Here is a 16,848-nt window from a genome sequence, read left to right as displayed (position 1 = left end):
TAATGCTTAAAAAACAAACAAAAATGCGCGGTTGCTAGTTTTGTTATTGAATGGCAAATTCGAAATACTGTACATTGGGCAGGCCAAAAAACAAACAAAAAAACTAGTCCAGCATTTGGCTGCCAGGCCACCAGAAATTCTCCCTGTGCTCCCTATCTGATTTCTGAGCCAGTTAAAAGCCCAAAAGAAACAAATTAAAGTTGTCTATACACTAAAATACCATTTTGTTCACTATATTCAAAAAGAAAGAAGTTGTTTACATAGTAAAACTGTATTTTGGATCAAACCAATGCAGGCTTGGTGAGCAAAGCTTTCTTTAAAAAAAACATTAATTTAAAACACACACATATATATATATATATATATATATATATATATATATATATATATATATATATATACACACACAATTTATTTTGTCCTCCTCACTTCTGAAATGATAGCTATGCCCCTGGATGCAGGTAACACGCACACACAATCTCTTGATAATTAAAGGAAACGCTATAATACATTAACTGCAATTTTACCTCACTATGTTATCTCTTTGTCTGATTTGAAGGGGTCAGAACATTAGCATAAACCAACTGTAACTGTCATTTTACCATTAATGGTCAAATATTGCGCTAACTTACATTATATTTCTCAGCAACAAGGAGGAAAAATCACTGTTTTGAAGTAACTACACTCACAATACGGTTGACTAATATAAAATGATCAACAAGTTTCAACTTACCTCTCTCTGTCAGAACTAAACTGACATGTTACGTGGGAAATTCCAGATCTGCTTCTAACATGGCTCTGAATAGATTGGTCCGTTTTCACAAGACTGCAATGACGCATTTCAACTGTCATATATACATATACATATGCACACACACACACACACACACATATATATTTAAATTTATTCTATTAATCATTACTTTTTGCATCAAATTACAAAATCACATGGCAGTGATAAGTTGCTACCCATATTATAATTCTTTCTTATATGTTGCTAAATAAATAAAACGAAAGAAAAAAATAATCAGTCCATTTGCTTGTTAAAAAAATAATCAGAATCAGCCATGACAAAAAAAGGGTATCCCTTCATTTATAGAAATTGAAACGTAGGATAATTTCACAATTTCATAAAATTAAACTAAATATAGGCTACCATTGGATGATACCAAAGACTATAAAATATACTACAAGAATTCTATAATTTAAATAGCTATGTGGCTGACAGTTTTTTTGCAATTATATTGTATAATTTGGTTTATGCCATAAAGCCATTTCTGTGTGGATGATCATTCCGAGGTGTGATGCGAAAGGCATCAGCTCAATATTTGTATTGAATGTACTTACTGTGCAGTTGCTGTTTTCAATAGAAAAAAAGACAGTTTGTTCTGTTAAATACCAAATAAACATCTTGTTTATGTAGAAATGGCCAGTTTGCTTGTAAAAAGTTGTGCATCCCTATATGAGTTTTACAAACAAGATAAGAATCTTACTTAAATGTAAAAAATTTTTTCTCTATTTTGCAATAGTGAAAGAGGCTTCCCTTAATAATCATGTTGTGGCTATATTGCATTTCTTGCTCGGCTGGATGTTGGACACATGAAAAATAATCAAATTGTTTGAATTTGCCAAAACACAGAGGGAACTGGCATTAGTGTGAGAGCCACTATAGTGAAGTGGGAGCCACCAACCAAAGGAAAGTTTTCCTTAACAAATACTGCATAAGGAGGAGAAACTGGTCAAGGGAGGTCCACTATGTTTAAATGGTTTGTATAGTCTAAATAGTCTGATTTAAATGATTGTTCTACAACTGTCAATACCAAGGCTACATCCACTCTAGCGCTCTCCTGATTGCCTGCCAAAGTGCTGGAGTTTAGATTGCATGAAGCTCTATTTAACCAATCATTTATCACTGTATCAGTCATTTTCCAATTCATTTTTGTACCATGAACGGCACAATAAATTATTGCTCAGCTGTTCAAAGTTAAAAAATTAAAAGGTTTAAAATGTAATTGATTTTCAATTTTAAATTTCCACAGTCCTCCAATATCATCACTGCTCTCGAAGCACACAGGCTCCAGCCCTTCGTCTAAACAGCATTTGATGGAGGTCAGACCAGAGCTGCCTGCTCCAATCACAGCCACACGCTTAGCCATGATGTGAGTCTGCATACAGGAGACACAGAACAATCACTTGAAGAAAACAAATGGTCATGTGATTCTGCACACGGTTATGAAAACAACATTTCTTCATCTTTGATGAGGCTTTCTACGAATCATTCACAATGTTTGGAATGGATGTTCAGCATTTATTGGTTGATGCTGGTTAAAAGACACACTTGACAACAGACACCAGTATCTGAAGTCTCAAAGAAAAGGTTGGTCTCAGTTGACACTAGTTTAATGAAAAATTAATAGAAAAAACAGTGTAGGTTAATGGGAAAATTGTTTCATCAATTGCTCACACTCATCTCGGACTTCATCAAAAATATTGTAGATTTAGTTTTTTAGATGAACAAATTTCTTACAACTTCGAATCGACATGAAGGTGAATAATTAATGATAGAATTTTCATTTTTGAATGGGACAATATGTGGCCAAGATACAACTGTTTTAAAATCTCAGAGTGCAAAAACATAAAATAAAAAGAAATATAATTAAAATACTAAGAAAAATGCATTTAAAATCGACCAAATTAAGTTCTCAGCAATGCATACTTATATTTAAATAGTTATTTTTATGTTTAAATTTAAAGGATGAAATTTACAACACATCTTTATCTGTACTTAATATTCTAAATGCTTTTGGCATAAAAGAAAAATCTATCATTTTGATCATTACAGTGTATTTTTGGCTATGACTACAAACATACCTGTGCTACTTAAGATTTTGTGGTCCAAGGTAACAAATATTTTTTTTTGTGTGTGTTTCAAAGTCTTTGGTCAGGTTTGGAACAACATGAGGACAAGTAATTACTCACATCAGTTTAATTTTTTGGGGGTGAACTATCCCTTTAAAATACACATCACATGTTTGTGTTTGGTCACAAACTGACCTAACATGAACTAAAGTTGAAATTCCGTGAAGAATAAGTTAAAGGGGCTTTAGATCGATAACTGTCCCTGTGTTGTCGCTGTTTTTAGTTAAGTAATAAACACATCTTAGCGGACTAGAGAGAGATCAGAGTGTGTGAAAGACGCACAGACTAACGCAAAGATATTTGCAATCTCTCTAGAACAATCCATAAATTATTTGAATAAATACTACAATTCGTTCAAATGTGATCATACCGCACTATTTCATCTCTCCGTGATTTGCGAAGAACAGCATGTTAGCGTTAACCACCCGTTAACTGACGAAAATTACGGTTAAACATTGCGCCACAGACAACAACATCTTTAACTTGTTAATGCTAGCAAATAACTGATATAAAACGATTGAAACATCGGTTAGTGCACAGCTAGGCTTGCATTATCCCTAAACGTACAATTTTTGGGCTGCTCCGCGACTTTTATTTATTTTAGCGTCGATACTGAATCGCTAACTTATATTTATTAATCGTTGTTTTGGAGAAAACTAGACACACGACACGGTAGACTACTATTAAAGGCTTAGCACGCTTTACCTTACCTCTCTTTCAACGTTAGAACTGACTCGTTGTTCGGGAAATTCCCGCTCCGCTTCTAACCCCGCTTTAATTTGATTGGTTCCTTTTCACAAGACCGCGATGACGCGTTTCAACGGTTATCAGCATCTTACGTGATCCAAACGGCCAACGAACGAGGACGTCACTTCCGTAAACCGCCGAGTTGTCGTTGAAATTGCCTGTATTGTTATTTATTATTATTATTTTTTAAATCTGTTCTATCATTACTTTTGCATCAAATTACAAAACTACGTGGCAGCTATGAGTTGATACCCATATTTTCATCCTTTCTCGTCTGTTGCTAAGCAAACAAAAAGAAACTGGCCCTGACAAATGCTATCTCTGCATTTGAAGAAATTGAAATATAAATATTACTATTATAGTTTTACAGTTTAATAAAATTAGACTACCACTGAATGATACCATAGACTATAATATACTAAAGTCCTATAATTTTAAAATAGTTAAGTGGCTGATATAAGATCAGTTTTCTTGCAATACTCTTAATTATATTGTATAATTTGTTTTATGCCTTAAAACTTTGCCATTTCTGTGTGGATGATCATGCTGAGGTGTGGTGTGAAGGGCACTAGCTTAAATTTGGCACCAAATTGGCCATCCCTGCCAAAAACATTATTGTTTAGTACCATTTAACTTGTTTATTCAGTAGCAAATAATGCTAAATACATATTTCAAATCATCATAGTAGCCGATGTAACAGTTGTCACCAGAAGGTTAATTGAATGACTTGATACTGACTTAAATTCTATAATGTCTATAAATAATCTTCTATGTATAATCTATAAATTCTATTAAATACTACCTGACACAGCTGCGTTTAAAATTGAACTGGAAGTTAAGTGCTGGGCGTCCGGTCAGAGGAGAACTGACCCCAACTGAGTCTGGTTTCTCCCAAGGTTTTTTTTTTTTCTCCATTCTGTATGCATGGGGTTTTGTTTCCTTGCTGCTGTCGCCTCTGGCTTGCTTGGTTGGGGACACTTAACTTCTAGTGACTATCGTTGAATTGACTACAGAGACCGTCTCTGCATTTAATAAGAAATTGGTCACTCTCGTCACTATACATCCCTGTCATTATACTGTACAGTGCTTTGATGCAACCTGTGTTGTTAAAAGCGCTATATAAATAAAAATGATTGATTGATTGAAATGATTAATGTCAGTAATTGTATATTTTCGATGAATTATCAATAGACGAGTTGACAAACTGAAACCACTCCATTCAACCAATTTTAATGGAGAAGACTATTGGTGCTATGTAGGACATCTAGTGGTGATCATATGAAGCTACAGGTCATATATTGGTCATATAGGAGTATGTGAGTGAATCTAAATGATATGTAGACATAGTAATAACTGCACTGTACAATTCACAGCTAGGCCTAGTAGTAAAAGTAAAAATACTTTCTAGAGTTACACTTGTTAGATTACCTTATAAGGTTAGTTATTATTATTATTATTATAAAAGATAATTAACTCCAAGAATTAAAAAACAATTAGGTTAAAGTGCAAATACGAAACACAGTTACTCAAAAATCAAGTTTGGAATATCTGAGATCTAATAGATATTACAAAACAGTGGGATCTTCTGCATTGCCATTAAAGCAAAAATCACTCCAGCTCCTCCTGACAGGCCCAGCCAAAAAAATAAGCTGAAGGATGAAGGCTCTGGAATGGAGCGTGTCTTCATGGGTTTGGCCACACGATCCCATTGGGTAAGGATGGCCTGACGGGCACCTCTCCAGTGCCCCGGTCCACTCAGTCGATACTGGTAGGGAGTACAGGGCCCGAAGAAAACCCTCAAACCAACAGCAGGGTCCCTCAGGAGAAGCCAAGCAATGTTGGGACGGACACCTATTTCCTTTGCTATTGTGTCTAGGTAAGGGATGTAGTCCACTTGAAGGGCAGCCACTTTGGGACAGTAACTGTGGAGAGATAGCAGATTAACTCACTAAATGAAACCTATTAAAATGATCATCCAACTAAATAAGTAATTACCTCTTTAAATATGCTTGTATGTCTTTCTCGATTATTTTATCCATTTTATCAGCTGGAGGAAGATGGTTTAGTCCTTGAAGAACAGGAGAATTAATAAACAACCATAATCATATATGATCCATATTAATTTCTATATTTACTTCTCCTATAAATCACAAAGATTTTTTTGGGTCAAGTTATGGCTGCTCATTACCTGCAATGACCCTGGTGGCCCAGCGTGCCTGTAGCTCTACAGCTGGCATGATCGCCCCTTTGGTTTGCAGCAGGCCCATGATGGCCAGTGTGGGATGCTCTAGAGACGGAGGAAAGACTCTTCTGTAAAGTTTCAGATCCCCATCAGAACCAGAGTTTAGAGATTCAGGGAGGAAGGGGAATTTATAATCATATCCTGTGCAGAAGATCACTGCATCAATCTTCTCTTCTACGGTCCCATCATCAAAGACAACCGTTGAGCCTTGAAACTTCTGCACATTTGTTTTCATCACCAGTTCTCCTACCAGAATGCGACCTGGGATATCATCGTTTATACAGACATGGTGGTCAAGGATCCTGAATCACAAAACATGGATAAAGGTCACTGTAAATCATGAGGCAATTTTTACTGCAATCGTTAAAGACGAAAAATGTTTGGAAAGAGCCTGTGGCTCACCTGTGAGCAGCCTGTAGTCCATACAGCTTGTGGTCATGTCTCTGATTGAGGCTTCTCTCCCAAATCCAGTTAAGCAAAGGTTGAGGCAGGAGGCCATAAATCAGATATCGAGCTCGTGTCATCATTGTCATATCTAGAGGAAGCCCTCTACCGACTACACGACCTATGACCCAAGCACCTTTTCGGGTACTCATAAAGGTCTAACAGAGTAAGAAAAACTGAATTAGTGTATAATGAGATAGCAAGAGTGAAAATAAATAGTCAAAATATGATAATATTAATGAGAACCAAGAGAGTAACCACATATTCAGAACTGAGGGGGTAAAATGCAGATTCTTTGCCCACAGATTTTGATCTGACCTGTTTCACTCTGTATTTATTACCTCTAGTAGACAACTTTGTATCCTTGCTAGCTACATGAGCACCCAAAATGAAGGAGTAAATAAAATTAAAAGCTAACTAGAATAACCAAATATTAGAATACTAATTAGAAACAGACAAACAACCAATTTTCACTTCAACCTAAATTCAAGGACATAATTCAGTCAGATTAAATAATAGAATGGAGTCAACTTTGAATTTAACCTAAATTAAGTAACTATATGAGCTGAAAAGACCAAACATGCAGGAAACTTATCCACCATTGAACTCTTTCCTTGAACCAATTCGTGGACCTTACAGTCTATAAAGGGTAAGACAGCTCTCCCATTTAATCAAAAATTTGTGTTCTGAAAATTAACAAAAGTCTTATGGGTTTGAAACAACATGACAGGGAGTAATTAATGACAAAATTTTCATTATGTTGTGACCTAACCTTCACATAAATGTTCATCATACATTTTTGTTTTTACAATAGGGCAATTGACTGTTCTCAGGGAGCTTATTTGACAGGCGACCTGACCGAACAGAATGGGGGTCGTCGCTGCCATCTGCCATCTTGCTATAAACTAAAGAAATTGCTTGTATTGCTTACCAGAAAATCTGTGCAAGTTTGTCGCTATATCTATGGCTTGCAGAGCTTAATTTAATGAAATGCTGTGAACTTCTTCCCAAGTGGAAGCTGTATAGGCAGTGACACTGTAAATTGATGAAACTAAGGTGCCACATGCTTTTTAAATCCATTTCAAAGGTTTCACATCATATTCTCATCTTGGAAAATATGGAAATATGACTATAAACGCTAGAGACGAGAAATGTAAAGCCAAGTTTCAGTATGGCAATATTTCCTCATTTAGAAAAGGGTAACTTAGACATCTACACCTACCCCAACCCTAAACAATAATGCAAAAACAGTACATGTTGTACAGCATGATAAAAATTACAATATATCACAGCTGCATCCCCTCTCACTTTTATAATTAACTTTTATAATTATTCATTAACCCCCCCCCAGCTAATTCTTGTATGAGAAATACCTACCTTGCATTATGAAAATGAATATGCACCTTGCATGCATGTAGACCTATTGTATGAGACTCCCAAAGCAACAAGAGCCTTAAAAATGGCATAATAGGGGTACTTTAATATTATGTTAATAAGCTAATTGTGATATTAAGTAGCAATATCACAATCAATTACATTAATTCATTAAGTAAAAATAATAATCAATTAGGTCATAGAAAAAAAGCACCTCTCATTCAAATTGCTAATCATATTTCTATACAATTAAGACCCTGATGAGAACCCAAAAGTAGAGAAAATATCTGTAAAAAAACTAATTTAGAGTAGATATTGCACTATTAAATCTTGCTTACCTTCTCACACACTCTGCTGAGCTCCACGGCTATGTCTCCACCAGAATTCCCAATCCCAACGACAACTACTCTCTTCCCAAAGTAAGGATCAGGGTCCTTATATTCCCAGCTGTGAGTTATTGTCCCTGGGAATGTGTCAATACCTGCAGCAAATACAATTAGACTTAAAGTTATATAATATACTGATGTTTCCACATACTGTACATATAAAGTCCATTAGTGCTGAAAGCTGTACAGTCTCTGTGTATAAGATGACGGAGTGCTGTAATATCAGAAGAGCACCTGGGAAGTCTGAGAGGGGTTTGATGGGTTGTGTGTAGTGTCCTGAACACACCAGCACACCGTCAAACACACGTGTCTCCTCTCGTCCATCTCTGTCCACGGTTACCACCTCCCACTGACCAGAGTCAGAGAAATCAGGCCTTTGTCTCACACTGCGAACTGTGGTCTGAAATACACCCAACCACACAGAGCCTGAATGCTTCCTGTCATCTTTATCAAGAGATTGCTGTTTATTATCAAACCAGTGTTTCCGCTATATTCATTCTAATGACAGAATGCCTAATTTCCACATGTTTAAGTCTTGCTTAAAGTAAAAGAGAACTTCGTTGCACACTCTCAGTATCCACAAGAAGGGAATAAACTAAGGAGAGAGTTTTGAAGGTGAGCTAAGGAGAGATTTTAAAAATTATTAAGCTAGTTTGCAAGTTATGATTTAACAGACAGCTTTTTTTAATAATAATTTTTTTTTGGCCAAGTACTGAGCCCTGAGGCACTCCAGTAGTGAGATGATGAGACTCTGAGACCTCGCCCCTCCATGATACCCTGAATGACCTACCAGAGAGGTAGGACTCAAACCACCGAAGGGCTGTTCCAGAGACACCCATCTACCTGAGGGTTGATAGGAGTATGTTATGGTTTACTTTGTCAAAAGCAGCAGACAGGTCCAACAGGCTAAGCACTGAAGATTTTGACTGTGCTCTTGACCGTCTCAGTGCCTCAATGACCGATAGAAGTGCAGTTTCTGTAAAGTGGCCGCTTTGGAAACCTGATTGGTTGCTGTCCAGGAGATTATTTTGTGAGAGATGGGAGGAGAGTTGGTTAAAAACAACACGCTCTAGTGTCTTAGCCATGAATGGGAGGAGAGACACGGGTCTGTAATTTTCAATAAGCGCAGGGTCAAGTGTGGGTTTTTCAAGGAGAGGGGCAACACAAGCCTCCTTAAAAGCTGAGGGAAATGTACCAGTGTGAATAGAGTTGTTGATAATGTGGGTGAGTGCAGGGAGGACGGAGGGAACGATAGCCTGAAAGATGTTAGTAGGGATGGGATCTAAAGGGCAGGTTGTCGCATGCGTGGCAAGGGCGATTTTTGATACCGGTTTCAGAGAGGAGGGAGAAAGTGGAGAATGTGTTGGGGTGCTGCGGTTTGGTGTGTGTAAGGCGAGGAACTGCAGGGAATTGGTTGCTGATTTTAGTGGTTTTGTTAGTGAAGAACCAAGCAAAATCATCTGAGGTTAAGGATGACGATGGTGGGGGGACTGGAGGGCAGAGAAGAGCAGGGAATGTTTTAAAGAGGCTCCGCGAGTCAGAGGTGTTGTTAATCTTGATCTGGTAATAGTTAATCTTAGCAGTGGAGACATTAGTATAGAATGAGGAGAGAAGAGACTGATAAAAACAGAGATCATATGGATCTTTGGTTTTACGCCATTTTCTTTCCGCAGCTCTGAGTTTGGAGTGATGTTCACAGAGGAAAAAAGCCAAATCGACCTGTTTTTGACTGATCTAATGTTCATGAGCCTCTCTTCTGATTGGGCTGTTTTTTCTGAGTGACGCACAACCAGGCCAATCAAATGTATTAACGTCAGAATTATGTCACAGTTGTAGCTGGATGCAAAACAAAGGTTTGTTTAACAACAGAAGATTCGGCTACACAAAGGAGCTTAAAATATAATTTTAAGATCATAAGAATCTACGTAATACAGCCTCAAATTAGAAATATGATCACATACCCAATGTTATTGCCCGACAAAAAAGGCGACAGCTGTGGTAAAACACTATAAAATTAGCGGACTGGAAAGAAATGATCGTCAAAAACGCTTGAGTTTGCACATTTCTTAGTTTTACTGCATCTCATGACTATGTAGTTTATGTAATATTACTGTGTGCATGTGTGTAATACAACAAACTGACGATTTATATATATATGATCATGTGTTATTGTATATGCATTGTTGTGATGAGCTGGATTAGTGAGTAGTTGTAAAGTTAGCTGGAATAATAAGATTGTTTCATCTGTTAAATTCTCTAGGCGGGCAAAACATAAAAAGGTGAGGTAACCTTTTGTGTTCTTCTGTGCCACCTCTGAAGTACAATTTTTTTTTTATTAATATTACTTTAATGTAAGGATAACCTATTAGACCTAAACACGTTAGACATGTGATTCTTGGGGGGGAGAGGCCGTGGCCATAGTCCTGCCACCACAGCTGGAAAGCGTCCTAGAGGAAACACTGTAAAACACTCTAACAAATATGATAGATTTTGAGATTTGAATTATTCGAGAATAAGTATGTGATCCTAACCTTGTAGTCCGCTAACTTTAAAATCTAATTAGGTGAAAGGTATATTTGCCAAGTTTTCACTGTCGAGCTAAAAGCGAGCTAATGTGTGACAGGGTGAGTTGTCGTCAATTGTGGGGCTTGATCTTACAGGGATTTTCGACCCATCTACTACCTTGGTAGTTTTAAATGCAGGTTTCTTGAAGCATGTTGGAGATGTTCCCACAGATTTATTCATATTGATCCTGAAGTCTTACGTTTTTATGTAAGGAACAAACATCTGTTTCTGTAAAGTTTGTTTTACCAATACAGTTCTTTAATCTTCCCATTGTTGGTGACATTTTCCAAATGTTGGGGTTCTGTGGTGTTCTCTGACAGCAAGTTAAAAACTGTAAAGGCTTTGTTTGTCTTTGAAACACAATTTAAGATATTTTGGATAAAACCAGGGAGGTTCAATTTACACTGTCAGGGTCAAGAAAAATAGGAAAAACATTGTCAGAACAGTCCACCTGCCATGAGTGGTTCAATCATAACACTACAAGAATACTTTCTGCAAAAAAGAACTTTATTCAACGATTCAGCACTGTACTGGAAAGGGGAAGAATATGTTTTGTACGTTTATTTACGCTTTGATTTGTACAGGGAATCTTTCCATTGTGGCTAACACAGAACTGCGTATGCTACTTGAATCCACTGGATGCTCTTCAAAATGGTGTTATGGGGACGTGAGGGTGACAAATCATTGTATAAATTATGTTTGTTTTCATACAAACGATATTCTCATAGCTTTATAATGTTACGGTTGAACCACTGATGGCAGATTCTGACAAATTCTGACAATGTTTTTCCTATTTTACTTGACCATGACAGTGCAAATTTTATGGCAGTCAATGGAACATTCACAAACCTCCTGGTTTTCATCCAAAATATCTTTGTGTTTGGAAGGGGTAAGTGATTAATGACAAAATTTTCATTCTGTGGTGTAGTAACCCTTTAAGGATGGGTTTTATCATTCGTTTGACAGTGGAAAGGTTATCAGCTTGATTTTGGGTTTAAAATGTAAGGTCACTGACCCCTGCCCCTGGCACACACTGATACGACAGTGGAAAAGCGACAAATGAGGATGTAAATCCTGGAACATTTCCTATTAGGTGTAATCCCATGTGATGTCATGGTGTTTCTTACCTGAAAGTGAATGTGTTTGAGCAGGTTGAAGTTCTCAGCGTAGAGTCTGAAGTACTGCATGACCATAGAGTTGTGAATGAAGTTGGGGAAATGATCTGGCATAGGGAAATCACTGTAGCTCATCATCTCTTTAGAGGTGTTCACTATGACAGAGCGATAAATGCCGCAATGGTCTGCCTCAGGTTGTGACTGTGAACGAATAGGGCAATGCATTATTACACTCTCTTATCCTATCATAATATGCAGCAGTAACAATAAGCAATTTGAAGCATTTTTGTCCTCAACAGTGTAACCAAAACCAATCTAATAATGTGAGTTTTGAGGCAAAGCTATCTGCTGACCAATAGCAGTGGGTGAGTGTGTTAAGACATCTCTTTAAAGACATAATTTTAATAATAATAATAATTCATTTCAATTGGAATATGTTCTTCCACAGAGCTCTTTCGGCAGTCACATGACTCATTCTGCTTACTCTACCATGTTGGCAGGCAACAGTCGGGAGCATAAATTAAATGAATAGCGTAAGCTTGAGTTTTAAGGCAAAAGATTTCACTGCGCACTTCAATTCAAAAGGCATACCCCTGTATATAGCAAAATTTTATATATTAAGCAGTGTTTAGATCCATCTGCAAGCTCTTTAGGCAGGAAGTTAACAGCAACGTCAGTGATATAGGAGGCAGAGGCAGAATTATAAACAGTACCAGGCTAGGGTCAAGGCAGGCAGCGAGAGATAGGGGTCAAGGAATCCAGACAAAGGATCTAGAGGCAGGCAGCAAACAATCAGAAACGAGAGACAGTCCACGATCAACACGGGGAATACACAACAGGATATAAACACAGAGGAGTGGTTCATGACACTGGTTTTTTAACTTTTATTGATAAAGGTTTAGATAGGACAGATTTCCTGACCTGCAGCATCCTGATACTTTACAACTTTCCATCCTAAATTTACTTCAAAAACTGTTGGTGTACTTGTTAACAAAAATGAGTCGCTTCCCCACACTTGCTGAGGTTGCTCTAGCCTATCTCTCCGTGAAACGAAAAACAGACAAACGTGAAATGCTTTTTTTTTTGGCAAAGATCTTGCGTGCACTTTTGAAAAGCTAGAAGTAAATGTCGTCTCTGTACAGGGTTTTTATTTAACCTTAAAATTACATTTACTTAATTTGATTTAAAAAGCACCAGCTGTACCATTTTTGTTGAACTTGTTGTACTAAACATTATTTGATTTAACATTTTGGAATAATTCATTGATAGCTTATTTTTTTCCCATTTAGTTTTATTGGTAAAGACTTTTTTCTTTACACCAAATATAGAAATGAAAACAAAGTCAGTTGAAAGCTTAAGTAACACCTTTGTTTGGACTGCTTAATGTGTTGATGCTATGCAGTAACTATTCAGTTGTTGCCTTGAATTTCACAAGGTTAAAGTTTAAGTTTAAGTTAAAAGTTTTACGTACACTGCCCTAGAAAAGTGGGGTTTTTGACAATATTGGAATGAATCCTTATTAATATGTGACAATTTTACACTGATAACAAACTACACAAATAGATTCAACAAAAAATCCATCATTAGCAGCTATTACAGCTTTGGATAATCTGGGCACCCTAGCTGCCAGTTTATTCAAACATTGACTTGATACATTACTTCAAGCCTCCTGAAGGATTGCCCAAAGATCATTCACAATGGTTGGACAGCCCTTACGACATTACGGTCCAGTTACTATATTACTATGGTTGCATAAAATGAAAATGATTATTGCTGGTCTTCAAAGATAATATCAAGTTACTTTATTGTATTTGGTATAAAAAAAAAAAAAGGATTATAAGGATTTATGCTGATATTATTGAAAACCAGACTTTGCCAGGGGTGTTTCCAAACTTTTGGAGGGCAGTGTATTTTCAACAAAATTTAAAAAAACAAAAGCTAAATGCTAATTTCAGTATGTTTGTACTCATTGTGCATTTGCTGCCGTTAATTTCAGCTAGCTAGTTATTGTTTTCAATAGAAAAAAAGACAGTTTCTTCTGTCAAATACAAAATAAACATTTTGGCTATCATTCTTCTTTCTTGCTTGAAGAAAAAGGAAAAAAGGAAATCGGTATTGGAAATTGCCAGATGTGCGTTTTACAAATAAGATAAGAATTCTTTTGCAATAATAAAAGAGGCTTCCCTTAATGATCAAGTCGTGGCTATATTGCATTTCCTGCACAGCTGGAAGTTGGACATATGAAAAATAATCACATTATTTGTGTTTGCCAGAACAGATTTACTGAAGTCAAAACACGGACGGAACTAGCATTAGTGCGAGCGCCGCTATAGTGAAGCAGGAGCGACCAGTTTTACTTAAATAGTGCGTGAGGGTCGTGAAACTGGCACAGGGAGATTCACCATGTTTAAATGGTGTAAGGTTTGTATAGTCTAAACAGTCTGTATATTTTTCTAGAGCTCTCCCGACTGCCTGCTAAAATGCCGGAGTTCAGATTGCATGACGTCAACTGCAGGAGCTCTATAAAGAGTAAGTTAAATAGGTTAATTATTGTCATTTATCATTGTATCGGTCATTTTCAAAATGTATTTTTGGTAACGTGAATGCCACAATGAAATGGCACACTTTATTGTTTAGCTGTTCAAATTTCATAATTTAAATTTTTTAAATGAAATTCACTTTCAACCTTAAATTTCCACAGTCCTCCAATATCATCACTGCTCTCGAAGCACACAGGCTCCAGCCCTTCGTCTAAACAGCATTTGATGGAGGTCAGACCAGAGCTGCCTGCTCCAATCACAGCCACACGCTTAGCCATGATGTGAGTCTGCATACAGGAGACACAGAACAATCACTTGAAGAAAACAAAAAAAGGTCATGTGGTTATATAAAACAGTTGTGCCTTTTTGATGAGGCATTCTAGGAATCATTCACAATGCATTTTTTACAGCAGTTATTGGTTAACGCTGGTTAAAAAACATGACAACAGACACCGGTCTAAATACACGCTGCAAGTTTTTTACTTATGACACAAATACAAATCTTACTTTTAAGCTAAAGATGGTCTCAAGCCCTCTGAGTTGAAAAATGCCAAAACAACGTTTATGTGTTTCTAATAGTTTGGCTAGGGAAAGCTGCTCTCGGTTTTATTGAAAGCAGCCTGTTATTTAAGCAACTGAGTGTTTCTGAAGTCTTGGGGAAAAAAAGGTGGTCTCAGCCGACAATAGTTTAAGGAGGATCACACTGGAGTGAAAAATTAATAGAAAAAAACTGTGTAGGTTAAAGGGAAAATTGTTTCATCAATCACTCACGCTCATCTCTGACTTCATCAGAAATATCTTAAAAATATTGTACATTTTGGTAACATGAATGAACAAATTTCTTACGAGTCTGAAATGACACGAATATGATTAATTAATGATAGAATTTTAGTTTTTGGGTGAAATATCCCTTTAAGTGTTAAAGGTTTTACAGAACTATTGAGAAATTTCAGTCATTTCTTATTATCAGACAAGTTAGTCTTTAACTTTGGGTGTTGTCATAAGACTTGTTAAAAACAAAGCTGTAATTAATATAAAATAAAATATTTGCAGAAATATCCTATATTAAAGGGATTGTTTACCCCCAAATTTTGTAATTATATACTTTCCCTTGTATCATTTAAAGACCTTTGCTCATCTTTGAAACCCAAATGAAGATATTTTTGACAGAAATGCAACTGAAATGTTTCCAGGCACAGAAAGGTGGTAAAGACATCATTAAAACAGCTCATGTAAGTAGTTCATCCATAATTTTATGAAGCTACAAGAATTATTTTTGTACGCAAAGAAAACTAAATGAACAAAAACGTACTTTAACAATTCTTCTCCACCAAGTTACCATCTTCCATCATTATGAGGCTATAAGTGCATCGTCAGAGAGCTCTTGGATTTAATCAAAAATGTGACCCTTGAACTATCCCTTTAAAATACACATCACATGTTTGTGTTTGGTCACAAACTGACCTAACATGAACTAAAGTTGAAATTCCGTGAAGAATAAGTTAAAGGGGCTTTAGATCGATAACTGTCCCTGTGTTGTCGCTGTTTTTAGTTAAGTAATAAACACATCTTAGCGGACTAGAGAGAGATCAGAGTGTGTGAAAGACGCACAGACTAACGCAAAGATATTTGCAATCTCTCTAGAACAATCCATAAATTATTTGGATAAATACTATAATTCGTTCAGATGTGATCATACCGCAATATTTCATCTCTCCGTGATTTGAGAAGAACAGCATGTTAGAGTTAACCACCCGTTAACTAACGAAAATTACCCTCCTCTTTACTCTTACGGTCAAACATTGCGCTACAGACAACAATAACATCTTTAATTTGTTAATGCTGGCAAACAACTAAGATATAAAACGATCGAAACATCGGTTAATGCACAGCTATTATCCCTTAAGGTCATTTTTTTTTTTTTGCTGATTCGCGACTTTTATTTTAGCTTCGATACTAAATCGCTAACTTTTACTTATATTTATTAATCGTTGTTTTGGAGAAAACTAGACACACGACACGGTAGACTGGTATTAAAGCTTTAGCACGCTTCACCTTACCTCTCTTTCAACGTTAGAACAGACTCGTTGTTCGGGAAATTCCCGCTCCGCTTCTAACCCTGCTTTAATTTGATTGGTTCCTTTTCACAAGACCGCGACGACGCGTTTCAACGGTTATCAGCATCTTACGTGCTCCAAACGGCCAACGAACGAGGACGTCACTTCCGTAAACCGCCGAGTTGTCGCTGAAATGGCCTGTATTGTTATTTATTTATTTTTTTTAAATATTCTAATCATTACAGTTCTATCATTACTTTTGCATCAAATTACAAAACCACGCTGCAGCGATGAGTTGATACCCATATTTTCGTCTGTTGCTAAGCAAACAAAAAGAAACTGGCCCTGACAAATGCGTATCTCTGCATAATATACTAAAGTCCTATAATTTTAAAATAGTTAAGTGGCTGATATGAGATCAGTTTTCTTGCAATACTCTTCTTAATGATATTGTATAAT

The 16,848-nt window shown here is 36.6% G+C and overlaps 1 protein-coding gene and 1 long non-coding RNA gene across 3 annotated transcripts in view; one reads left to right on the top strand and one right to left on the bottom strand.

Annotated features, from left to right (window-relative positions):
* Positions 1-16,848, top strand: part of LOC122325257 — a 28,995-nt gene that overhangs the window by 2,675 nt on the left and 9,472 nt on the right. For both annotated transcript variants that reach the window (XR_006247275.1, XR_006247276.1), the window contains exons 3-5: positions 2,040-2,159; positions 14,250-14,321; positions 14,494-14,613. This is a non-coding gene — a long non-coding RNA (uncharacterized LOC122325257). The remainder of the gene's footprint in view (positions 1-2,039; positions 2,160-14,249; positions 14,322-14,493; positions 14,614-16,848) is intronic.
* Positions 4,871-15,187, bottom strand: LOC122325254 (flavin-containing monooxygenase 5-like). The gene is made up of 8 exons (XM_043220229.1): positions 14,479-15,187; positions 11,805-11,993; positions 8,347-8,512; positions 8,065-8,207; positions 6,311-6,510; positions 5,855-6,210; positions 5,662-5,734; positions 4,871-5,588 (listed from the first exon to the last, which is right to left on the bottom strand). The coding sequence occupies exons 1-8, from the start codon at positions 14,623-14,625 to the stop codon at positions 5,222-5,224; spliced, it is 1,641 nt and encodes a 546-aa protein (XP_043076164.1). The 5' UTR covers positions 14,626-15,187; the 3' UTR covers positions 4,871-5,221.

This window comes from Puntigrus tetrazona, chromosome 20 (assembly GCF_018831695.1).
Source record: "Puntigrus tetrazona isolate hp1 chromosome 20, ASM1883169v1, whole genome shotgun sequence".
Taxonomy (NCBI): Eukaryota; Metazoa; Chordata; class Actinopteri; order Cypriniformes; family Cyprinidae; genus Puntigrus; species Puntigrus tetrazona.
Note: the sequence above shows the minus strand (reverse complement) of the source record. Positions and strands in the feature narration are given on the sequence as shown.

Excerpts from the sequence above, each read along its gene's own strand:
- LOC122325254 (XM_043220229.1), bottom strand. The coding sequence starts at position 14,625 with ATGCAGACTCACATCATGGCTAAGCGTGTGGCTGTGATTGGAGCAGGC. Across the intron at positions 11,994-14,478 it reads GAGGACTGTGGAAATTTAAG|TCACAACCTGAGGCAGACCA; the intron begins GTTGAAAGTGAA and ends ATTCGTTCACAG. Across the intron at positions 5,735-5,854 it reads GGCCACCAGGGTCATTGCAG|GACTAAACCATCTTCCTCCA; the intron begins GTAATGAGCAGC and ends CTGTTCTTCAAG.